Source organism: Leucoraja erinacea, chromosome 34 (assembly GCF_028641065.1).
Source record: "Leucoraja erinacea ecotype New England chromosome 34, Leri_hhj_1, whole genome shotgun sequence".
NCBI classification, from domain to species: domain Eukaryota; kingdom Metazoa; phylum Chordata; class Chondrichthyes; order Rajiformes; family Rajidae; genus Leucoraja; species Leucoraja erinaceus.
The window spans coordinates 18,891,036-18,916,865 of record NC_073410.1 but is presented as its reverse complement, the minus strand read 5'-3'; the positions used below and the strand labels follow the sequence as shown (position 1 = coordinate 18,916,865).

General features: G+C 48.0%; 1 protein-coding gene across 1 annotated transcript in view; it reads left to right on the top strand.

Annotated features, from left to right (window-relative positions):
• tbrg1 (transforming growth factor beta regulator 1) overlaps positions 1 to 25,830 on the top strand; it is a 51,710-nt gene that overhangs the window by 10,212 nt on the left and 15,668 nt on the right. The window contains exons 4-7 of the mRNA XM_055661946.1: positions 1,302 to 1,384; positions 6,828 to 6,864; positions 14,168 to 14,230; positions 18,687 to 18,926. Coding sequence (XP_055517921.1) covers positions 1,302 to 1,384; positions 6,828 to 6,864; positions 14,168 to 14,230; positions 18,687 to 18,926 — 423 coding nt within the window. The remainder of the gene's footprint in view (positions 1 to 1,301; positions 1,385 to 6,827; positions 6,865 to 14,167; positions 14,231 to 18,686; positions 18,927 to 25,830) is intronic.

The following is a 25,830-nucleotide window of genomic DNA, read 5'->3' as shown; positions in this document are numbered from 1 at the left end:
AAGAAAAGGAAGTATTTTCAATCTTTCCTCAAATGACAGTCCCGCCATCCCATGAATCAATCTCGTGAACCTATGCTGCACTGCCTCAATCACAAGGATGTCCTTCCTCAAATTAGAAGACCAAAACTGTACGCAATACTCCAGATGTGGTCTCACCAGAGCCCTATACCAGAGCCTTATATAGTTGGGTGACCAGAACTGCACAATGTACACAAATTGCGGTCTCACCAACAACTTTGTACAGCTGCATCGTGGTGTCCCAACTTGTCAAATGCTTTCTTCACCACAATATCTACCTGACTTGCCAGTTTTCGGAAATGTGCACCTTTCCTCCCAGATCTCTCAGTTCTACAACACTCTCCAGGTCTCTATCATTTACTGTGCCTTGATTTGACATAAGGGTCTCTTCAAATAACTATTTGATTAGCGAGCCACCATTGGCCAAACACAAAGGCATGCTGACTGTCTCTAATCAGTCTGTTCCTATTCAAATGGTGCAATCCCTGCCCCTAATAATCCTCTCCAACCACTTTCCCACCACTGACGTCAGGCTCACTGATCTATAGCTCCCTGGCTTGTCCTTGCTGCCCTCAAATAACAATACAACATCAATCACCTGTCTTCTAGAACTACACCTGTGGCTTATAATGATCCACATCTCTCTGCATGGCCCTCCCAATTTCCCACAAGGTCCAAGGATGTTGGTCAGGCCGTGGGGATTTATCCATCTTCATTGGCCTTAAAACTGCCAATTCCTCCTCTTTGGTAATTCGTATATGATCTGAGACATCAGAACCTTTTTATCTCATTTCTTTAGCTTCCATGATCTTATCAGTAACAGATGATGGGAACTATTCATTTAATATCTCCCCCAATCTATTATGGATTTGCAAAAAGATAGATATGCTGACCTTTCAAGGGATCTATTCTTTCCCATGCCACTTTTACTCTTAAGAATCCCTTGGGGTGTTCCTTTACTTTGCCTGCCAACTCTATTTCATGTCCTCTTTTAGCTATCCCGATTGCTTTCCCAACACTTCTTAGACAAGTGGAGATTCACTTGATCTTGACTACCTAAAGCTTCCTTTTCCTGACCAGAGCCACAGCATTTCTTGTCAACACTAGTGTGAGGTGTTAAATTATAAATGGGAGGACCCTTAAGATCATCAATGAGAACTTTACTAAGGCTGAGAACTTTACTAAGAATGTTCCTCACTGTAATACTTGCCTGTTATTTTTACTGTTATGTATTAATGTTGTCACTCAAAGCTGCTGAAGAGGTTCAATTGTTTTTGCTGCAGATAATTCTGGAGGAAGCTGGGAGACCTCTGCACATCAAAGAGATCAAGCAGCGGATATTGGACGGAGGACTGGTGCAGTCAAAGTGAGATCAATTATGAGTTTGAGTTTAGTTTATCGTCATGTGTACCAAGGTAGAGTGAAAAGCTTTTACTGTATGCTAACCAGTTACCGGAAAGATGATACATGATTACAATCGAGCCATTCATAGTGTACGGACACATGATAAAGGGAATAACGTGAATGATGCTTAGTGCAAGATAAAGCCAGTAAAGTTATGGTAGGATGGTTGAGTTGCAGGGGTTACTTCAGTTACTCATGCCACTGGGTTGGAAGCTTCCCAAGCGAGATATAAGATGCTGTTCTCCCAATTTCCGATTAGCCTCACTCTGACAATGGAGGAGACCTAAGACAGAAAGGTCAGTGTGGGAATGGGAAGGGGAATTAAAGTGTTTGGCAACTGGGAGGTCAGGTAGGTCCAGGCGGACTGATCAAAGGTGTTCAGCAAAACAACTGCCCAGTCAATAGACAGTAGACAATAGACATTAGGTGCAGGAGAAGGCCATTTGCCCCTTCGAGCCATTCAATGTGATCATGGCTGATCATCCCCAATCAGTACCCCGTTCCTGCCTTCTCCCCATATCCCCTGACTCCGCTATTTCTAAGAGCCCAATCTAGCTCTCTCTTGAAAGCATCCAGAGAACCTGCCTCCACCGCCCTCTGAGGCAGAGAATTCCACAGACTCACTACTCTCTGTGAGAAAAAATATTTCCTCATCTCCGTTATAAATGGCTTACTCCTTATTCTTAAACTGTGGCCCCTGGTTCTGGACTCCCCCAACATCGGGAACATGTTTCCTGCCTCCAAGCCCTTAACAATCTTATATGTTTCAATGAGATTCAATGATACCCTCTCATCCTTCTAAACTCCAGTGTGTACAAGCCCAGCTGCTCCATTCTCTCAGCATTTGACAGTCCCGCCGTCCCGGGAATTAACCTTGTAAACCTACCTGCACTGATTCCATAGCAAGAATGTCCTTCCTCAAATTTGGGGACCAAAACTGCACACAATACTCCAGGTGTGGTCTCACTAGGGCTCTACAACTGCAGAAGGACCTCTTTGCTCCTATATTTGATTCCTCTTGTTATAAAGGCCAACATGCCATTTGCTTTCTTCACTGCTTGCTGTACCTGCATGCTTACTTTCATAGACTGATGTACAGGGACCCCCAGTGAGTGGGCGGGGCGGGGGGGGATGTGGGGGCGGGGGGTTGTGGGGGCAGGGGATGTTGGGGGAAGAGGGGTGTGGGCGGGGGGGTTGTGAGGGGAGGGGGTATGGGCGTGGGGGGTTGGGGGCTAGGGTTGTGAGGAGGAGGGTTGTGGGGGAGGGGGGGAAGTGAGCTTGGAGAAAAGACGGGGAAGAGACATCGGGGAGAGGGGGGTATCACGGGGGAGGGGGACAGAAGCCAGCGAGGGGGACCAGAAGTGAAGGGGCTAGAGCTGGCGGTGCGATGGGGACTCACAGCGGGCGCTGGTTGCTGGTCGTTCTCCGCCGGGATCAGTCCCCGCTTTCCGTTTGTTGACATCTCCGACTCCGTGCTGCTTCCGGTCCCTCCGAAAAGTGTGTGGAGACCTCTGCCGACCATCCTCAGCTCCAGTAAAGATGCGATGGCGCAGGAAGGGGTAGACCGTCCCGGGAAATGACAGGAGAAGAGACCAGGCAGGAGAGGAGATCGATCTGCGCACGCGCGGTTTTTAATATTTTTTAAACCTCGCTAACTTTTACAATATACCACCGATCAGCACAACACTTTTAGCGCCACGGTGGTCCACGAATGCCGTACAGTTATCGCAAGAGGTTCCCACGATGTTCAACTATGGTTAACTCTTGCGTCAAGTCGCCCCGTGAAAAAGGGGTTTAAATCTCTGCAGGAATATGTAAGAATTTTACCGGTGGGCGTCGTTTTTTCGAGCACATCTGATCACACACACACACACACACACACACACACACACACACACACACACACACACACACACACACACACAGACAGACAGACACACACGCACACACACACTTTTATGGTTATAACGATAGATAGATTATTTCAATAGAGAAAAACTGGAAAGCTGTATTTGGGGGGTCCTTGTGCACAAAACACGTGAATGGCAGGAGAATAAGGAAGAATAGAAACATAGAAATTAGGTGCAGGAGTAGGCCATTCGGCCCTTCGAGCCTGCACAGCCATTCAATATGATCATGGCTGATCACCCAACTCAGTATCCCATACCTGCCTTCTCTCCATACCCCCTGATCCCCTTAGCCACAAGGGCCACATCTAACTCCCTCTTAAATATAGCCAATGAACTGGCCTGAACTACCCTCTGTGGCAGAGAATTCCAGAGATTCACCACTCTCTGTGTGAAAAAAGTTCTTCCCATCTCGATAAAATATTGCTGGTCATTATTTCAGTTTGGTTGCAGTCTAAAAATATGAAACTAATGCAAATCAAATAAGCCCATGTCTATAATATTGCGAACTGTTTAGTTTAGAGACACTCTGTGGAAACAGGGCCATCGGCCCACAGAGTCCGTGCTGACCAGCTATCCCTGTATACTAGCACTATCCTATGCACTAGGGACAATTTACAATTGACAAGGTTCAGTACAATGCTCCTGGGTATGGGTGGACTGCCAACCAGGTAAATGAAACAAGTGGGTCTCCACTCATTGGAGTTTAGAAGAATGAGGGCCAATCTTATTAAAACTTGTGTTGTGCTTGTGGGGTAGACAGGCCAGCGCTGAGAGAGCTTCTTCTCAGGGGAGAGTTCAAAGCATGGGCACATGAGGTTATCCACTTAAGACTGAGGCCAGAAATGGTTTCTTCTTTCAGAGAATTGAGTCTTCAGAACTACGGGGCGGCACAGTGAGCAGCGGTAGAGTAGCTGCCTCACAGCGCCAGAGACCGGGGTTCGATCCTGACTACAGGACCATGTAGGTTTTCTCTGGATGTTCCGGTTTCCTCCCACACTCCAAGGACGTACAGGTTTGTAAGTTAATTGGGTTTGGTAAAAAAAATTGTAAATTGTCCCTCAAGTTCAAGTGAGTTTATTGTCATGTCGGGACTAGAGACGGAAATTAGCTACTGATTGGCTACAATCTCGCATATTTATATGCAAAATGTTAATTAATATGCACTGTCCCTATAAACAAAACATTATTATTATTATTATTATGTGTCCCTGGAAAGGACAATGAAATTCTTGCTTTGCTTAAGCACACAGAAAATTGTAGGCATTTACTACAAAACAGATAAATGTGTCCATATACCATGATATAAATATATACACACATGAATAAATAAACTGATAAAGTGCAAATAACAGAAAATGGGTTCATAATAACCAAGAGTATTATCCGAGCCAGGTTTAATAGCCTGATGGCTGTGGGGAAGTAGCTATTCCTGAACCTGGTTGTTGCAGTCTTCAGGCTCCTGTACCTTCTACCTGAAGGTAGCAGGGAGATGAGTGTGTGGCCAGGATTGTGTGGGTCTTTGATGATACTGCCAGCCTTTTTGAGGCAGCGACTGCGATAAATCCCCTCGATGGAGGGAAGGTCAGAGCCGATGATGGACTGGGCAGTGTTTACTACTTTTTGTAGTCTTTTCCTCTCCAGGGCGCTCAAATTGCCGAACCAAGCCACGATGCAAACGGTCAGTATGCTCTCGACTGTGCACCTGTAGAAGTTAGAGAGAGTCTTCCTTGACAATCCGACTCTCCGTAATCTTCTCAGGACCTAGAGGCGCTGATGAGCTTTCTTGATAATTGCGTTAATGTTCTTGGACCAGGAAAGATCTTCAGAGATGTGCACGCCCAGGAATTTTAAGTTCTTGACCCTTTCAACCATTGACCCGTTGATATAAATGGGGCTGTGGGTCCCCCTCCTACTCCTTCCAAAGTCCACAATCAGTTCCTTGGTTTTGCTGGTGTTGATGGCCAGGTTATTGCGCTGGCACCATATGGACAATTGCTCGATCTCTCTTCTGTATTCTGACTCATCCCCATCAGTGATATGCCCCACAATAGTGGTGTCGTCAGCGAACTTGATGATGGAGTTCGCACTGTGGTTCGCTACGCAGTCATGGGTATAGAGTGAGTACAGCAGAGGGCTGAGCATGCAGCTTTGAGTTGCTCCCGTGCTGATTGTTATCGAGGCTGTCACATTTCCACCAATACGAACAGACTGTGGTCTGTGAATGAGGAAATCGAGGATCCAGTTCTAGAGGGATGCGCACAGACCCAGTTCTGCGAGTTTGGTAACCAGTTTGGAGGGGATGATTGTGTTAAATGCCGAGCTGTAATCAATGAATAACAGCCTGACATATGAGTTTCTGTTGTCCAAGTGGTCCAGTGCGGAGTGGAGGGCCAGCAAGATCGCATCCACCGTTGATCTGTTGTGGCGGTACGCGAACTACAGTGGGTCCAGGTTTTTGTCGAGGTAGGAGTTGATTTGCTCCATGATCAACCTCTCAAAGCACTTCATCACCACCGGCGTTAGTGCCACTGGTCAATAGTCATTGAGCACGTCACCTTACTCTTCTTGGGCACCGGTATAATTGATGCCCTTTTAAAGCAGCTGGGGACCTCAGACCTCAGAAGTGAGAGGTTGAAAATGTCCGTAAAAACTCCCGCCAGTTGGTCCACATAGGTTTTTAGAACACGACCGGGTATACCATCAGGACCAGGTTCACCCCTCTGAAGGATTTCCTGACATCGGCCTCTGTGACTGAGACTGAAATGCCATCACAGCGAATGGGGGATCGGGAAGGCACATCAGTATTCTCCCTGTCAAAGCGTGCGTAAAACGCATTGAGCTCGTCAGGGAGTGATGTTACACCGACATTCGAGCTGCCTCCTGGTTTTGCCTTGTAGGAGGTGATTGCATTCAGGCCCTGCCACAACTGCCGAACATCTGTCTCGTTCTCCAGTTTGGAGCAGAAGTCCCTTTTGGCCTTTTTGATGGCCTTACCAAGGTCGTATCTGGTCTTCATGTAGGCCACTGTATCATTGGAGGTGAATGCCCTGTGTCTGGACTTCAGGAGAGTGCAGATCTCAAAGTTCATCCTCGTGTGCATAATAGTGATAGTGTATGAGGTAATCGCAGGTTGGTGCGGACACGGTGGGCTGAAGTGCCTGTTTCCGTGCCCTATCTGCCCACTGTAGGGCATAGTACTTGGTTCCAAAGGTTGAGATAGATTTCTATTTAGTAAAGCATCAGTGATTATGGGGAATTGGGCAATGATTATTAGGCATGATCATTGAATGGTGGGGTAGACTTGTGAGGCTGACTGGCCTCAATCATTGGGTTGTAAAGACAGTGAAAGAGGCCATTTGCCACACTGAGTCCTTATCAGGGCTTGGTGGAGAAATGTCAGCATTCATAGTCTGCTGCCAAAATGTAAAGAATCTGTACCAATGTCAGCGTGAAGTGCATTAATTAGTGACCGAGTCATCTCTTCCATCCTTCTAGCTCTAAATCCAGCCTGGAAGCTGTTCTCTATCGAGAGGTACGTATTTTTTAGATTTATTTCTGTTTAAATTTACACCAACACTGTGTTCATTTCCTCTAGTCAAAGGTGCTGTTTGTAGTGTCCTAGCATGGTGGCTTGACCATAGTGGCCATGGAATGGTTTCCGGTCCCCTGACCACAGAAAGGATGATGTTTCCCATGAGAGGGACAAGACTGAGGCCCTGGTATTTCTATGAATATCCCAACATGAAAGTGGAAAGATTGATGAAAATACATATTTTGAAAGTTTCCTGATGATCAAATGCTTCAAGATAACCCAAGGAATAGGTATGTAGGAAGGAACCTCAGAAGCTAGTTTACACTGAAGATAGACACAGAATGCTGGAGTAGCTCAGCAGTACAGGCCGCATAGGTGGAGAAGGAATGGATGACGTTTAAGGTCAAGACCTTTAGATTGTTGTTGCGCAAGAATTGTCGAGGCCACTGTCCAACCACCCACTATGATCAGCTGCTTCACCTTCCTTCTATCGTGAAATAAAAAGTGGGATGTTTGTTGGTGATCGTGCAATATTTGGTTCCATTCACAACTCCTCAGAAAGTGAAGCAGTCCCTGGCTGCATGCTGCAAGCCCTAGATACAGGATGGTGAGTGGCAAGTACCATGTTATAGGAAAGATGTTGTCAAGCTGGATCGAGTGCAGAGAAGATTTACACGGATGTTGCTGGGTCTGAGGCCTGAGCTATGTGTAGAGGTTGAGCAGATTAGTGCTCTATTCCTTGGAGTGCAGGAAGATATGGGGTGATCTGAAAGAGGTTCACAAAATTGTGAGAGGAATAGATCGGGTAAACGCACAGAGTTGTGGAATTGGGAACCAGAGGACGTAGGTTTAAGCTAAGGGGGGAAAGATTTAATAGGAACCTGTGGGGTAAAATTTTTACACAAAGGGAGATGGGTGTATGGAACGATCTGTCGGAGGAGGTAATTGAGGCAGATACTAGCACAGTGTTTAAGAAATATTTGGACAGGTACATGGTTAGGATAGGTTTAGAGGGATATGGGCCCAATGCAGGCAGGTGGTAGTAGTGTAGATGGGGCAGGTTGGGCCGATGGGACTGTTTCAACACTGTATGACTATGACTAAGTTACATTCACAGCATAAATATGCTGGGCAGCGACCAAATCAAACAAGAAATAGTGTGACCAACTACACATGGCTTTCAGTGGCAATACCTTCACTGAAGACTCCCAGTGTCGACAGCAAAAAACACACTGCTGCAGGAACTCAGTGGGTTGAGCAACATTTGTTGAGGCAGAATAATGGTCAGAGCTTGTCGGCCATGTTGCAGGGTCTCGGCCTGAAATGTTGACCATCCACAAATGCTGCTGAACCCACTGAGTACCTCCAGCAGCAGTTTTGTTGATCCAGATTCCAGCATTTGCAGTCTCTTGTGTCTCCCATTAACCAGAAACATAACGAGGTCTGGTGTGTGTGTGCGTGTGCGTGTGTGTGTGTGCGCGTGTGTGTGCGACCGCGCGCACGCACGTGTGTGTGTGCCCTCCATAATGTGTGGCAGAAAGATCCATCATTTTGTTAGTTGCCTCTGCGCTCCAGAATTTGAGATTTGTAATAGAAAAGATCAACGTGTCGTTAAAGTGCACATGCTCTTATTTTATGTCGTTATACATTTTGTTTCACCATGTAGAGATTTCACCGATCTTTATACATATCCCCCCCCCCCATTTCAGGGCATCATAATGTTTGGGACACAGCAACGGCATGTAAATGAAAGTAGTGATGTTTGGTCTTTTGTTGCATATCCTTTGCATGCAATCACTGCTTGACTTGAAGTCTGCCATTCATGGACATCACCAGTTGCTGGATGTCTTCTCTGGTGATGCTCTGCCAGGCATGTATTGCAGCTGCCTTTAACTTATCTTTAACTTTTCATGCAGTCCCTGCAAACACGTACTGTCCCTGCCTGCTTCAAAGTCTCCACTATTGCCCCTGTACCCAAAAAGAAAAGGATTACTGGTCTTAATAACCACAGGCCTGTGGCACTGACCTCTGTAGTCATGAAGACCCTTGAAAGGCTTGTGCTGGCCGAGCTGAAAAATATCACGAACCTCCTGTTGGACCCTCTGCAGTTTGCATATGGGGCCAATAGATCTGTGGATGATGCAGTCAACCTGGGCCTGCACTTCATACTCCAGCACCTGCACTTCATCCTCCAGCAGGGGACCTATGCAAGGATTTTGTTTGTGGATTTTAGCTCTGCATTCAATACCATTGTGCCAGAGCTACTACACTCCAAACTTTCCAAATTGACTGCCGGAATCCCTCTGTCAATGGATCACCAGCTTCCTGACAGACAGGAAGCAGCATGTGAGGCTGGGAAAGCACATCTTGGACCCACAGAGCCTCAGCATAGGAGTACCGCAAGGCTGCGTACTCTCCCTTCTCTACTCTCTCTACACCCATGACTGCACCTCCACAGACTCCTCTGTCAAGCTTCTCAAATTTGCGGATGACACAACCCTGATTGGACTGATCCAGGATGGGGAGGAATCTGCCTACAGACAGGAAGTGACAGCTGGCGTCCTGGTGCCATCGCAACTCTTAAGAGTGGAATTGATTGTGGACTTTAGGAGAGCTCCCCCTCCCCTCACCCCACTCACCCATCAACAACACCACAGTCACATCTGTGGAGTCTTTTAAGTTCCTGGGAACCATCATCTCCAAGAACCTTAAATGGGGGGCCACCATCGACTCCACAGTTAAATAGGCATAACAGACGATGTACTTCCTGCGGCAGCTGAGGAAACACAATCTGCCACAGGCAATGACGGTCCAATTCTGTACGGCCATCGTAGAGATTGTCCTCGCCTTCTCCATCATGGTCTGGTTTGGCTCAGCCACCAAACACGACACCCGGAGGCTGCAGCGAATCGTCCGATCAGCTGTGAAGGTTATTAGCTGCAGTCTTCCCTCCAAGTCAAGTCAAGTCAAGTCAAGTTTATTTGTCACATACACATACAAGATGTGCAGTGAAATGAAAGTGGCAATGCTCGCAGACATTTGTGCAAAAGACAAACAACAAAACAACCAAACAAATTATAAACACAATCATAACACACATATTCTTTTACATAATAAATAATGGAAGGAAAAACATTCAGTAGAGTTAGTCCCTGGTGAGATAGGCGTTTACAGTCCGAATTGCCTCTGGGAAGAAACTCCTTCTCAACCTCTCCGTTCTCACCGCATGGCAATGGAGGCGTTTGCCTGACCGTAGCAGCTGGAACAGTCCGTTGCAGGGGTGGAAGGGGTCTCCCATCATTTTATTTGATCTGGAGTTGCACCTCCTGTTGTATAGTTCCTGCAGGGGGGCGAGTGAAGTTCCCATAGTGCGTTCGGCCGAACGCACTACTCTCAGCAGAGCCTTCTTGTCCTTGGCAGATGGTAATGTTCCCGGACAAGATGCTTTCCACCGCCGCTACGTAGAAGCACTGGAGGATCCTCGGAGACACTCTGAATTTCCTCAATTGCCTGAGGTGGTAAAGGCGCTGCCTTGCCTTACTCACGAGTGCTGAGGCATGTGATGCCCATGTCATATCCTCGGAGATGTGGACTCCCAGATATTTAAAACAGTTCACCCTATCCACAGGATCCCCATTTATCCTCAATGGAGTGTACGTCCTCGGATGATATGCCCTCCTAAAGTCCATGATCAGCTCCTTCGTTTTTTTGATGTTCAAGAGGAGGCTGTTATCCTGGCACCAGAGTGCTAGATCATAGAAACATAGAAACATAGAAATTAGGTGCAGGAGTAGGCCATTCGCCCTTCGAGCCTGCACCGCCATTCAATATGATCATGGCTGATCATCCAACTCAGTATCCCGTACCTGCCTTCTCTCCATACCCTCTGATCCCCTTGGCCACAAGGGCCACATCTAACTCCCTCTTAAATATAGCCAATGAACTGGCCTCAACTACCCTCTGTGGCAGAGAGTTCCAGAGATTCACCACTCTCTGTGTGTGAAAAAGTTCTCCTCATCTCGGTTCTAAAGGATTTCCCCCTTATCCTTAAGCTGTGACCCCTTGTCCTGGACTTCCCCAACATCGGGAACAATCTTCCTGCATCTAGCCTGTCCAACCCCTTAAGTATTTTGTAAGTTTCTATAAGATCCCCTCTCAATCTCCTAAATTCTAGAGAGTATAAACCAAGTCTATCCAGTCTTTCTTCATAAGACAGTCCTGACATCCCAGGAATCAGTCTGGTGAACCTTTCTCTGCACTCCCTCTATGGCAATAATGTCCTTCCTCAGATTTGGAGACCAAAACTGCACGCAATACTCCAGGTGTGGTCTCACCAAGACCCTGTACAACTGCAGTAGAACCTCCCTGCTCCTATACTCAAATCCTCTTGCTATGAAAGCCAACATACCATTTGCTTTCTTTACTGCCTGCTGCCCCATGGTATGGCAACTGCTCTGTCTCCGACCGGAAGGCATTGCAGAGGGTGGTGAAAATTGCCCAACGCATCACCGGTTCCACGCTCCCCTCCATTGAGTCTGTCCAAAGCAAGCGCTGTCTGCGGAGGGCGCTCAGCATCGCCAAGGACTGCTCTCACCCCAACCATGGACTGTTTACCCTCCTACCATCCGGGAGGCGCTACAGGTCTCTCCGTTGCCGGACCAGCAGGTCGAGGAACAGCTTCTTTCCGGCCGCTGTCACTCTACTAAACAACGTACCTCGGTGACTGCCAATCACCCCCCCCCCCCCGGACACTTATTAGTTTTTTTTTTCATTCAAATCGTTTGCTATGTCGCTCTTCAAGGGAGATGCTAAATGCATTTCGTTGTCTCTGTACTGTACACTGACAATGACAATTAAAATTGAATCTGAATCTGAATCTGAACCCTGCATGCCTACCTTCAATGACTGGTGTACCATGACACCCAGGTCTCGCTGTATCTCCCCCTTTCCCAATCGGCCACCATTTAGATAAGCCACCTCCTCCCGGTAGGCCTTCTCATCGTTGTCTGAGATCAGGCCCACCACCACAGTGTCATCAGCAAACTTAATTATTGAATTGGAGCTGAACCTAGCCACACAGTCATGTGTGTACAGGGAGTACAATAGGGGGCTGAGGACGCAACCCTGGGGCGATCCTGTGCTCAGGGTGAGGGACTCCGATGTATTCCCTCCCATCTTGACTACCTGGGGCCTGGCGGTGAGAAAGTCCAGGACCCAGGCACACAGGGAGGTGTTGAACCCCAATTCCATTAGCTTCCCGGCCAGTCTGGTGGGGACTATCGTGTTGAAGGCTGAACTGTAGTCTATGAACAGCATCCTCACGTAGCCCCCCTTCTGGCTGTCCAGGTGGGAGAGAGCGGTGTGCAAGACCTGGGAGACCGCATCGTCCGTGGACCTGTTCGGACGATATGCGAACTGCAACGGGACCATGTTCCGAGGGAGGAAGGTGCAGATGTGATTCTTCACCAGCCTCTCAAAGCATTTCATGACTACCGAGGTAAGGGCCATCGGACGGTAGTCATTCAGACAGGCTGGGGAGGCATTTTTTGGTACCTGTACAATGATGGATTGTTTGAAGCAGGCAGGGACCACGGACTTGTCCAGGGAGAGGTTGAATAATGTAGTGAGCACTGGAGCTAGCTGCGTAGCACAGGACTTGAGTACTCCATTGATGAACTGTACACTGCAAGGGCCAGGAAGCGAACGAGTAAGATCATCTCTGACCCCTCTCACCCAGGCCACAACTCTTTGAATCACTTCCCTCTGGAAGGCGACTCCGGACTGTCAAAGCTGCCACAGCCAGACATAAAAAACAGCTTTTTTCCCACGTGGAGTAGCTACACAATAACCAAAAATCCGTAGACTCCTTTTGCTCTGGTATTTTATTTAATTCACATGTTTAATCAATACTGTTTTATTAATGTTTTATGTGTCATTCTTAATTGTCACTGTATGTCATATTGTCACTTGTGAGCGGAGCACCAAGGCAATTTCCTTGTATGTGAACATACTTGGCCAATAAACGTATTAATTCATTCATGCTTGTTTTGGGGGTTAATCCCCTTCAATTTTCTTTTCAGCATATAAAAGGCATGCCCAATTTTGTTCAGATCGGGTGATTGACTTGGCAACTCAAGAAATGACCCTTTTTTAGCTTTTAAGAGAGTCAAGAGTCAAGAGTCAATTTAATTGTCATTTGGACCCCTGGAGGTCCAAACGAAATGCCGTTTCTGCAGCCATACATTACACACAAATAGACCCCAGACACAACATAATTACATTTAACATAAACATCCATCACATAACTGTGATGGAAGGCCAAAAAAAAACTTATCTCTCCATTGCACTCTCCCCCCCCCGATGTCAGAGTCAAAGTCATAGCCCCCGGCTGGCGATGGCGATTGTCCCGCGGCCATTGAAGCCACGCCGGGTGGTGCGAGGTCGCACACCGGGTCTTGATGTTGGAACCCCCGGTGTGCGCTCGCAAAGTCCCGCGGCCGTTCCAGCCGCGCGGGGCAATGGTGTTAGGCCCCGCTCCAGGAGCTCTTCGACCCCGCAACTCGGGCGGGGGAAGTCGCTGTTGCAGGAGCCCCGAAAAGCGGTCTCCCTCCAGGGAGCCGCGGGCTCCCGGTTCCCGCCGTCCGCAGACCCGCAGCAGCAGCCTCCGACTCAGCAGCAGCAGCAGCAGCGGCAGCGGCAACGCTCCTCCACCGCTCCACCCGCTCCGGTCTCGGCCAGCTCCGCGACAGCAACGGTGAGTTGGCACCTGAGTCCCCGGTCTCTTCCCGTTGGAGGCCGCTCCTCGTTGCGGCCCCAACGACATCTGAGACCCGACGAGAAAAGGTCGCCGGGTGGTGGCCCCACCCCCATCCCCCCACACACACACCCCAACATAAAATAACAAAAACTACATAAAAACACAGACAAAAAATAATAAAAACGCGGACAGGCTGCAGAGGCCGCTGCTGGCCAGAGCCGCGCCGCCTACCGTTTTAAAAAACTCCTTTGATGCTTTAGCAGTATGTTTGGGATAAACACTGCTGTAATTTCTACATGGTGAAACCAAAATGTATAAAAATGACGTTTAATGAAAGCTGACAATGTGCACATTAACCACACATGGTTTTTTCCTACACAAATCTCGAATTATGGAGCACAGAGGCAAATAAATAAAAGATGGGTCTGTCCCAAACATTATGGAGGGCACTGTATACATCAGCATGTATTTAGAATGATTGGCAGTGGTTTGTGCATGCGCTGGCTGAGAATGTGTTCAGTGTGACTATCTGCTGCTCTATTACAGACTCAAAAAGGCAGCAGACGATTCAAGAGGCTGGAAAACAAAAATGGAGTGTTTGCTCTACAGGTGCGTCCATTCCCCTGTGTTACTTTCATTGCCTGGATGTGTTTGGCCTTTGTTTTCTTCCTCCTCTCCTGGAGGCATTGATGAGGCATTTCCTCACTGGATATCCATTTCACAGATAGAAGGCATTGAAATATTGTAATACTGTGACCTCCCCCATGATAGAGATCCCTGGGGAACATTGCATCGCATTCCAATAATCATAGGAATGTTTTATCCCCACTGTGTCTCCTATGTTTTATCCCCACTGTGTCTCCAGGTTCTCTCTTCCAGCCCATGTTATGCCATGTGTGGAACCTCCTTGCACACTTTGTGAAAGCTTGTACAGTCAAGTGCCAAGATCTATTACCACTATCGAGTCAACATGATCAAACTGTGAACTCTTGACTTTCACCAGATTTCCCAATCTCCTGCCGTCAACGTCATTAGGGGCAATATAAACTCAACACACAACACCAATGTTACAAAAAGCAGAATTGACAGGCTGAATATTCAACAGTATGGCTGTCCCATGGATCAAAATCTGTCACAATGGACAAAAACATGACCAAAGTGTACTGGAACACTCTTCACATGCTTGAATGAGTGCAGTTCCAACAAAGCTTAACTCAATGACATCTAGTCCAGCATTACCATTCAATTTGGCAACCCGTCCAACTCCTTCAATCACATTATCATGGGTGACTTTAATCTACATTTAGATTGGGCCAACCAAATTGGTAGCACCGCTGAGGTTGAGGATTTCCTGGAATGTATACGGGATGGTTTTTTAAACCAATATGTAGAAGAACCAATATGTAGAAGAGGGCAGGCCATCCTAGCCAGGGTATTGTGTAATGAGGAAGGATTAGTTAGCGATCTTGTTGTGCGGAGCCCCTTGGGCAACAGTGACCATAATATGGTGGAATTCTGCATTAGGATGTATAGTGACAACGGTTAATTCAGAAATGTTGGTCCTTAACTTAAAGAAAGGAGACTTTGAAGGTAAGAGACGGGAATTGGCTTCGATAGACTGGCAAATTATACTTAAGGAGTTGATGGTGGAGATGCAATGGCAAAGATTTAAAGATGGGATAAACTCCCAGAATTGTTCATCCCAGTTTGGCGAAAAAATTAAATGGGGTAGGCGGCTCAACCATGGCTAATGAGGGAAATCAAGGATAGTGTTAAATCCAAGGAAAAGGCAGACAAATTGGGCAGAGGAAGCAGCAAACCAGAGGACTGGTAGAAATGTAGGACTCAACAGAGGAAGACAAAGGGTTTAATTAAGAGCTAAATTAATTAAGAAAAAAATGCATGAAAGAAAGCTTGCAGGGAATATATAATCTGACTAAAAGCTTCTTTAGATATCTAAAGGCACAAATAATCTTCCAGAAATAATAAGAAATAAATTGGATAGGCATATGGATGAGAAGAGAATGGAGGGTTATGGTATGAGTGCAGGCAGGTGGGACTAAGGGAAAAAAATGTTATTCGGCGCGGACTTGTAGGGCCGAGATGGCCTGTTTCCGTGCTGTAATTGTTATATGGTTATATGGACTGAGGATCTAGTGGGAGGGAGGAACTGAAGGGAATTCACATTAGTCAGGAAATGGTGTTTGGTAAACTGTTGGGACTGAAGGCAGATAAATCCCCAGGGCCTGATGGTCTGCATCCCAGAGTAATCAAGGAGGTGGCCCTGGAAATCGTGAATGCCTTGGTGATCATTTTCCAATGCTCTCTCGACTCTGGATCAGTTCCTGTGGACTGGATGGCAGCCAATATAACTACACTTTTTAAGAAAGGAGGAGAGAGAAAACGGGAAATTATAGACCAGTTAGTGCATCGGTAGTGGGGAGGATGCTGGAGTCGATAAGCGAGTTTGGTATTCCGAAAAACGCAAGGAATCATTGGATTTGTGAAAGGTCCCTCACGATAAACACTCTCTAGGTATGTTACAAAACTTACCTTCAGCGGCGCTGTAATTCTCCACTGGCCGTGCCACTGGCCGTGTGCGCGATTTTGGCGCCTTTGAGGGGGTGGGGCTGGGTTAAAACGGGTTTTTTTTTTTTTTCCCGACCTGGTCCTGAATTATATTTGTTGGAGTGCAAGATTTTGCTAAAGAATCGTTCCTATGGCCGTTCTGTGTGTTTTTAAAAAAAATTCACCCGACAAGTTAATCGCTGGAGTCATTTTAAAAGTAGCTTCTGAAGCCGTCAATGCCGACACCAGGGACAGATTTTATACAGGACCAGGTAAAATAAAGTAGTTTATTTTTATGTATAAAAGTGTTGCTTAAAATGTATTTAATTCACATTTTACGTTGCGAAACGGTGATTTCCCCCCCCAAAGAACCGGCAGTGTATTTGCTGCAGATATGGGGGTATAAATTCACCGCATCTGAACGTTCTAAATGGTCGCGTTCCAGTAAAACCCACTCGCAAGCTGCACATCATCCGCAGCCAAGATCGAACCCAGGTCTCCGGCACCACAAGCTCTGCCGAACCGCCACTGGACCAACCTGTCCCCTCTTGAGTGCTCCAACCCTGTTCTGAGGCGGCCGGAGACGTCCGGGACGACCCTGGACCGACGGAAGTCTGACGGTGGCGGCGGGCCAGGCCCACAGCCATCGCGGACAAGAAGTGCTAACTACACTGCTCCGGGTTGGTGTCCCGTCAGTCCAGCGCTGTGTTTAACCCGGCGGGACAGGCAGAGCTGTTGGGAGGAGACGGGAATGGTCCAGTGGCGGTTCAGCAGTGCATGTGGCGCCAGAGACCCGGGTTCGATCCTGACTACGCCTGACTACGGATGAAATGCAGGTCTGTATTCATGCAGCAGCACAGTTTCCGAGAATGTTTATCGCGAGTGACTATGACCTGGGCAGTTGGAATACCAAACTCGCTAATAGTTAGAGATGTAATAGCAGCGTATTTGGAAACCAATAAAAGGATCGGTCAAAGTCAGCATGGATTTATGAAGGGGAAATCATACTTGACTAATCTTCTGGAATTTTTAGAGGATATAATTTTTAGTAGAATGGTTAAGGGGGAGCCAGTGGATGTGGTGTATCTGGACTTTCAAAAAGCCTTTGACGCACATGAGATTAGAGTGCAAAATTAGAGCATAAGGTATTAGGGGTAGGGTACTTGACATGGATAGAGAGCTGGTTTGCAGACAGGAAGCAAAAAATAGGAATTAACAGGTCCTATTCAGAATGGAAAGCAGTGATTAGTGGGGTGCTGCAAGGCTCTGTGCTTGTGCCCCAGTTATTTACAATATATATTAAAGATTTAGACAAAGGAATTAAATGTAACATCTACAAGTTTGCGGATGACACAAAGCTGGGTGGCAGTGTGAGCTGTGAGGAACATGCCATGAGGCTGCAGGATGACTTGGATAGGTTGGTTGAGTGGGCAGATGCATGGCAGATGCAGTATAATGTGGATAAATGTGAGGCTATCAAGAAGGCAGATTATTATCGGGATGGTGTCAGATTAGGAAAAGTGGAGGTACAGCAAGACCTAGGTGTGCTGGTACATCAGTCACTGAAAGTAAGCATATTGGTACAGCAGGCAGTGAAGAAAGCTAATGGCATGTTGGCCTTCATTGCGAGAGGATTTGAGTTTAGAAGCAAGGAGGTCCTACTGCAGTTGTATAGGGCCGTGGTGAGACCGCACCTGGAGTAATGTGTGCAATTTTAGTCCTCTAATTTGGGGAAGGACATTATTGCTATTGTGGGAGTGCAGCGTAAGTTCACCAGGTTAATTCCCAGGATGACAGGGCTGACGTAAATTAAAGAATGGGTCGACTGGGCTTATATTCACTGGAATTTAGAAGGATGAGAGGGTGTCTTATAGCAACATATAAAATTTGTAAATGATTGGACAGGCTAGATGCAGGAAAAATGTTCCCGATGTTGGGGAGTCCAGAGCCAGGGGTCACAGTTTAAGAATAAGGGGTAGGCCATTTAGGACTGAGATGAGGATTTTTTTTTTCACCCAGAGTTGCAAATCTGTGGAGTTTTCTGCCACATATGGCAGTGGAGGCCAATTCACTGGATGTTTTCAAGAGAGATTTAGCTCAGGGTTACAGAAAAGGGGTACTGATATGGGGAAAAAGCAGGAACGGGGTACTGATTTTAGATGATCAGCCTAGATCATATTGAATGGCTCGAAGGGCCGAATGGCCTACTCCTGCACCTATTTTTCTATGTTTCTGTTAAATTTGCTCAAGAGCACTATAACTGCAGTGTATAATGTACCAGTACACTTGTACGCGATGTTGGTGAGGTTGCACAAGGGGTGTTGTGTTCAGTTTGCTTATCCTGTTATAGGGTGGCACAGTGGAGCAGTGGTAGAGTTGCTGCCTTGCTCCACTTTCACTTTAGACTGACTCTATTTCATACGGGAATGTGTGCACTTGAGGTTTTGCTGCTCTCAGTACTCGGCACGGTGTAATCATGTTTGTCTTTGTCTTCCAGGTGGAAAAGGAACACCAGCAGCTCCTCCAGACCTACACGGCCCAGTCTTTCCTCGTTCCCGTGACAACCCCGACAGAGTATCCTAATCCACAGCTGATGGATCATCTCTCCAACTTTCCTTCCCCCTCCATGTTCCAAGACTCCAAACCTAAACCAAAGAAAGTCCAGAAGAAGGCCCTGAACGAGAAGTACAAAGCCAAGTACCTCCGACTGCGGAAGACCGTGAAAGCCCTCATATTCGTGAGTATTTGCACCAGCTGCCTTGTTGCTCAGATTGTGCTGCCATTGTTTCATCATGAGGCTTCAAAGAATTGGTAATAAAAGTGGTAGAGTTGCTGCCTCACAGCGCCGACTCTGACTAAGAGGGTTTAGTTTAGTTTAGAGATACAGCACGATTACGGGCCCTTCGGCCCACCGAGTCCGTACCAACCAGCGATCCTCGCAAATTAGCTACACACAATAGGGACAATTTACACATACACCAAGACAATTAACCCTCAAACCTGTACACCTTTGGAGTGTGTGAGGAAACCGAAGATCTCGGAGAAAACCCACACGGTCAGGGGGAGAACGTACAAGATCCGCATAGTCGGGATAGAACCCAGGTCTCCAGTGCTGCAAGTGCTGTAAGGCAGCAACTCTACCGCTGCACCACCGTGGCCGCCCTTAATTTTGTACAGACAGTACCAGTAGTCGGGATCGAAACCGGGTCTCCGGCGCTGCAAGTGCTGTAAGGCAGCACTCTACCGCTGCGCTACCGTGGCCATCTGAAAGCCACGTTGTCTGTTGTCGGAACGGATTTCATATGTTCTCCCCTGGGAAGGTTTTTTCTGGGATCTCCAGTTTCTTCCCACACTCCAAAGACGTACAGGTTTGAAGGTTAATTGGCTTGATATAATTGTAAATTGTCCCTTGTGTGTAAGATTGATAGTTTTAGTGTGGGGGAATCGCTAGTTGGCGTAGACTTGGTGGACCGAAGGGCCTGTTTCTGTGCTGTATTTCTAAACTAAACTAGTTATATCCAACAAAGTAGTGCCGATTTACAGAATCCATTTTACCTACAAACCTGCATGTCTTTGGTCCTGCCCAACAGGCTTGAGCTTGGGTAGTCATGCACTCTCTGAGGTGGTGCTACCTTTTCCACCACATTCTCTTGCTCACTGTAATTCAGGAGACGCCACGGGAGGTGAAGCACAAACACCTTATGGAAGAAGCTTAAGGGCCTGCCCCACTTGGCTGTCATTCGCGCGCCATTTACGCAAACTGCTAGCGTGTGGGTAGCGCGTGGGTTGCGCGGGACGGGCGCATGGAGTGGTGTGGAGGAGTGTGGCGTGGCGTGGAAGAGTGTGGACTTCATCCTGCACAAAATCTTCGCACGCCAACGGCCTATCGCACAACTGACGGCGAAAGTGGGACAGGCCCAAGACCCTGACGCGGCGCAACGTCTCACCTCCAACAGCAACAGAAGCAGGTAAACGATCGCCGGGCTCGGCCTGGGGCTCACGGCCGTTGCGGATCCAGACCTGCCCCCACTCCTACTCCCAGAGCGGGGCCAGGTGAGGAGCTGTTCTGCTGGCGGGGAGGATTTGATGAACTTTTCGGAAGGATTTGTTTGGCGGGGAGAAACAAAAGCAGTCAGACTTTGCAGTTCAGAGCTTTGTCGATCTGCAGAGACTTTCTTTGTTCAAAGATTCCTCTAATTAGTGAGGATTTGTCCGTGTATCTGGAAAGTTGTAGGAGCGCCCTGTGGTTGGCGGAAGGCCAAGTTACACTTGTACAAGTCGGAGCTGAGTCTGGAACGGTGTTTGTGGTCAGTAACATCGGGAAGCTCCCTCCTACACCGACTTGCCCGGTCCAGGTGTGCTGGGTAAGAACGGCAACAGTGCCTTGGTTTTCGTTGAAGCCGGGGAGGCGACGGAGACCTGGGGAAGAAGACTCCGGAAGCTCCATTTTTAACGACGGGGAGGATTGACACGGACATTCCTATCTTATCAGGAGGAGACTGCTTCTGTTGCTTGCCAAGAAAACCTTCACAGGACTATTTAACTGCTGCAAAAGAGTGGAGGTGCAGTAACAGCAGAAAGACTGCTTTGATTTATAAAGTACTGATACTTTGTGTGTTGTGGCGGCCCCTCAGAGTTATGCAGCTGTCGCACAGTCGGCAGTCTCGAAGACTGAGGGTCACGAGTTGATGGGGCGCACACATGGTGTAAAAATGTACATGCACAGCAACCTGCCCTTCAAGGCATTTCTAGATGCGCTGGGTGAGACTGTAGGCAAGAAAGCCATAGTCTCGGGCGCGGTGGTCAGTGGGAAGGTTGTTGTTCTACTAAAGACTGAACAGGCGGTGCCTCTGGATCTGGAAAGGGGGGGGGTAACAGCAGGCGGGAATTTCGCGGCGATGGACCCATGGGGGGGTTCCATTTTGCCGGTCATTCTGTCCAACGTTCCCACTTTTGTTCCGGATGCGCTCCTGATCCCACATGTAAGGAAGCTGGGGGAGGCGCGGTCAGGGCTCACCAAACTGTTGTACAGGTTTGACGATCCTGAGATGCAACATATATATACATTCAAGCGTCGCGTTTATATACAGTTGGCACAGGGGATGGACACGGAGGGGTGTTTTGAGGTGGAGGTGGATGATTTCTCCTATCGCGTGTTCTGGAACGTGGGCCAAGTGCATTGTCACGCTTGCAAAAAGGTGGGGCATTTTCGCCGGAATTGTCCCAGGACCCGGGCTGCCAGTTCCACCACGATGGCCCAGGAAAGCACTACTGGCCCATCTGGGGCTGCTGGTTTTACTACGGTGGCCCGTGAAGGCTTTACTCCCCTACCCACAACCCCTATCCCCCCACCACCCCCATGTCCCGTACCTGTGGCGGTGGATACCGGAGAAGTGCGTGGGGTGGATGGGAAGATTTGGGAGCATCAGAGGGGGAGGAAAGTCAAGGAAAAGAAGAAACATCTCCAGGCGGGTCCCCTAGAAGATGATCACCTCCAAACGGGACCCCTGGCAGCAGATAATTTCGTGTTCGCCTCTGAGATAGACGGTAGTGCGGAGGTAGAGGCTTCTGCAATGGAGCTCACCGTACCACCGCACGCCAGTGGTTGGAAGAGGAGGAGGCATGGGTCCTCCGATACCGAGAAGGGCCCTGAAGGTCAGTGGCAACCTGAAGAGGAGCCTTCCCCTCCTGTTGAGGTGGAGAACCCAGGGCACACTTCCTCTGAGGGGGAGGATGCCTCTGCAGGTCAGGGACCACCTGAGAGTGGCGATGTATTACTCTTGGGGTCTGTTCCCACAGAAAACGCTAGCTTAGTGGATGACCAGGGGCAGCCTGAAAGGGAGGACTTGGGTGAGGGGGTGGGTCCCCAACATGAGCTTCCTGTTGAGGCTACAAGCCCAGTTGAGGGGTGTGATGCCCCACTGGTTGAGGGAGCAGGGGAGACTCCAGTAACATCGGCCCCTGAGGGCCACAGTGAGGTGCTTCACCTGGTGGAGGGGGACGGGGACTCTCTGGGTGACGGTGCAGGGGCAAGTACCCTGGGTGAGGAGGAGGGTAAGATCGTTTCGGATTGTGTCCTTCGGTCGGACTCCAGACAAGCCCGCTTACAGCAAGGCCCGGAGACTTGGTCCGACTTCACTGCTCCCAATCCGGTTACAGAGGGCGGTGGGAGCGTGCAGGAGACTGGCCAATTGTCAGATAGCTTGCCGCAGTCAGAGGCACTGGTACCTGTACCCTGTCACTGATCCTGGGGGTGGGATGGTGACAGAGGAGAGACTGTGTGATGTGGCTGAAATGCCCACCTCACAGGGAGGGGTGAGCGAGGCGGCTGAGAGTAGTAACCTTCCAGACTCGGGCTCGGACATTGAGTGCGAGGAGGAAGGGTACGCGGAGTCCATCGACAGTGAGTTGACGGACTGCTCCAACCGCGGCCCCGTGTCTCGACTTGTCGAAGTCTGGGAACTTCGGAAGTTCTTAAAGGACACTAGAGGGAGTAGGAACAAGGTGGATTTGGCTGTCGACCGCTGGTCGGATCTGAGTGCGCCCATGCAGTCCATTTATGCCATCCTTCAGAAGAAGGGGAATGAGGCGGGGCTAATAAGAAATGAGAGGCGCCAGTTCCAAGAGCTTTTTAAGGCCCTAAAGAGAGGGCCGAAGGTTAGGGGCGGCTCCAATCCTTCACCGGGGGCGGATAAAAGATTTCAAAATGAAGCTCACTTTAGCCAGCCTGAATATCAATGGGGGCAGGGGGTCTCTCCGTAGGTTTCACCATCTCTCAGTCCTCAGGGACGGGAGGTGTGTGGTGAGCTTCCTGCAGGAAACACACACTGGGGCTAGTGATGAATCCACCTGGCTCCTGGAGTGGGAAGGGGAGGTCTACATGAGTCATCTCAGCTCCAATTCGAGTGGAGTGGCCTTCCTGTTGGCCCCGTCTTTCCAGCCGGAGACCCTCAAAGTGCAGGACATTGTACCAGGCCGTTTGCTGTATCTGGCCGTGCGCTTGGATGGCGTGCCATTACACTTCATTAATGTGTACGCCCCCAAGATCGGCGTAATGCAGACGCGCTTAACAAGGGAAGTGACCACATTGTTGAATACTATCGACCGTGCGAAGTGTGTTTTCCTTGGGGGAGATTTTAATTGTGCCCTCGAGGCAAGAGATCGCTCTGGCGTTCAGCGTGACCCGGGTGTAGTAAAGACTTTAAGGAAGATGGTGGACTCTTTTGAGCTGGTAGATGCTTGGCGAAATTGTCTGAATAAGGGTCTGTGGACTTCTGCGATTCTGTGGACGCAGTCGGGAGACCAGGATGGTGGTCTGCCTCCCTGGTGCCAAGGTCTCGGACGTGTCTCAACGCATCCAAGATATCCTTAAATCAGAGGGAGAGGAGCCTGAGGTCGTGGTACATATAGGTACCAATGACATAGGAAAAAAAAGGGAAGAGGTCCTGAAGGGAGGATTTAGGGAGTTGGGAGGAGAGTTAAGAAAAAGGACCAAAAAGGTAACCATATCAGGCTTACTGCCTGTGCCATGCGACAGTGAGAGTAGGAATGGAGCGAGGTGGAGGATAAATGCGTGGCTGAAAGACTGGTGCAGAGGGCAGGGATTCAAGTTCCTGGATCATTGGGACTTCTTTTGGGGAAGGCGGGACCTGTACAGAAAGGATGGGTTGCACTTGAACCCGAGGGGGACCAATATCCTAGCGGGGAAATTTGCAAAGGCAGCTGGGGAGACTTTAAACTAGAATGGTTGGGACGAGGGACTCAAATAGCGAAAGGTAGTAGACAGAATGGGAGGCAGGAAGCAGAAATGGGAAGCACTCGGACACAAGAGGAGAAAGAAAAAAAAGGAAATAAACAGAGAATAAGAGACGGGAGTTTTCTTAAATGTGCATATTTTAATGCTAGGAGCATTGTAAGAAAGGTTGATGAGCTTAGAGTCTGGATAGACACCTGGAAGTATGATGTTGTGGCGATCAGTGAAACGTGGTTGCAGGAGGGCTGTGATTGGAAACTAAATATTCCAGGATTTCGCTGCTTCAGGTGTGATAGAATTGGAGGGGCAAGAGGTGGAGGTGTTGCATTGCTAGTCAGGGAAGATATTACAGCAGTGCTTTGGCAGGATAGATTGGAGGGCTCATCTAGGGAGGCTATTTGGGTGGAATTGAGAAGTGGGAAAGGTGTAGCAACTCTTATAGGGGTGTATTATAGACCGCCAAACGGGGAACGAGAATTGGAAGAGCAAATATGTAAGGAGATAGCAGATATTAGTAGTAAGCACAAGGTAGTGATTGTGGGAGATTTCAACTTTCCACACATAGACTGGGAAACACATTCTGTAAATGGGCTGGATGGGGTTGGAGTTTGTAAAATGTGTGCAGGATAGTTTTTTGCAGCAATACATAGAGGTACCTACTAGAGGAGGGGCAGTGCTGGACCTCCTGTTAGGAAATGAGATGGGACAGGTGGCGGAGGTATGCGTTGGGGAGCACTTCGGGTCCAGTGATCACAATACCATTAGTTTCAAGATAATTATGGAGAGGGTCAGAACTGGACCTAGGGTTGAGATTTTTGATTGGAGAAAGGCTAACTTCGATGCGATGCGAGATGATTTAAAAGGAGTGAACTGGGACATTTTGTTTTATGGGAAAGATGTAGAAGAGAAATGGAGGACATTTAAAGGGGAAATTTTAAGAGTACAGAATCTTTATGTTCCTGTTCGGTTGAAAGGAAACAGTAAAAATTGGAAAGAGCCCTGGTTTTCAAGGGAAATTGGACATCTTGTTCGGAAAAAGAGGGAGATCTACAATAATTATAGGCAGCATGAAGTAAATGAGGTGCTTGAGGAGTATAAGGAATGTAAAAAAGAATCTTAAGAAAGAAATTAGAAATGCTAAAAGAAGATATGAGGTTGCTTTGGCAAGTAAGGTGAAAGTCAATCCAAAGGGTTTCTACAGCTATATTAATAGCAAAAGGGTAACGAGGGATAAAATTGGTCCATTGGAGAGACAGAGTGGACAGCTATCTGCAGAGCCAAAAGGGGGAGATATTGAACAATTTTTTTTCTTCGGTATTCACCAAGGAGAAGGATATTGAATTATGTGAGGTAAGGGAAACTAGTAGAGTAGCTATGGATACTATGAGGTTCAAAGTAAAAGAAGTACTGACACTTTTGAAAAATATAAAAGTGGATAAGTCTCCAGGTCCTGACAGGATATTCCCTAGGACATTGAGGGAAGTTAGTGTAGAAATAGCCGGGGCTATGACAGAAATATTTCAAATGTCATTAGAAACGGGAATAGTCCCCGAGGATTGGCGTACTGCGCATGTTGTTCCATTGTTTAAAAAGGGTTCTAAGAGTAAACCTAGCAATTATAGACCTGTTAGTTTGACTTCAGTGGTGGGCAAATTAATGGAAAAGATACTTAGACACAATATATATAAGCATCTAGATAAACAGGGTCTGATTAGGAACAGTCAACATGGATTTGTGCCTGGAAGGTCATGTTTGACTAATCTTCTTGAATTTTTTGAAGAGGTTACTAGGGAAATTGACGAGGGTAAAGCAGTGGATGTTGTCTATATGGACTTTAGTAAGGCCTTTGACAAGGTTCCTCATGGAAGGTTGGTTAAGAAGGTTCAAC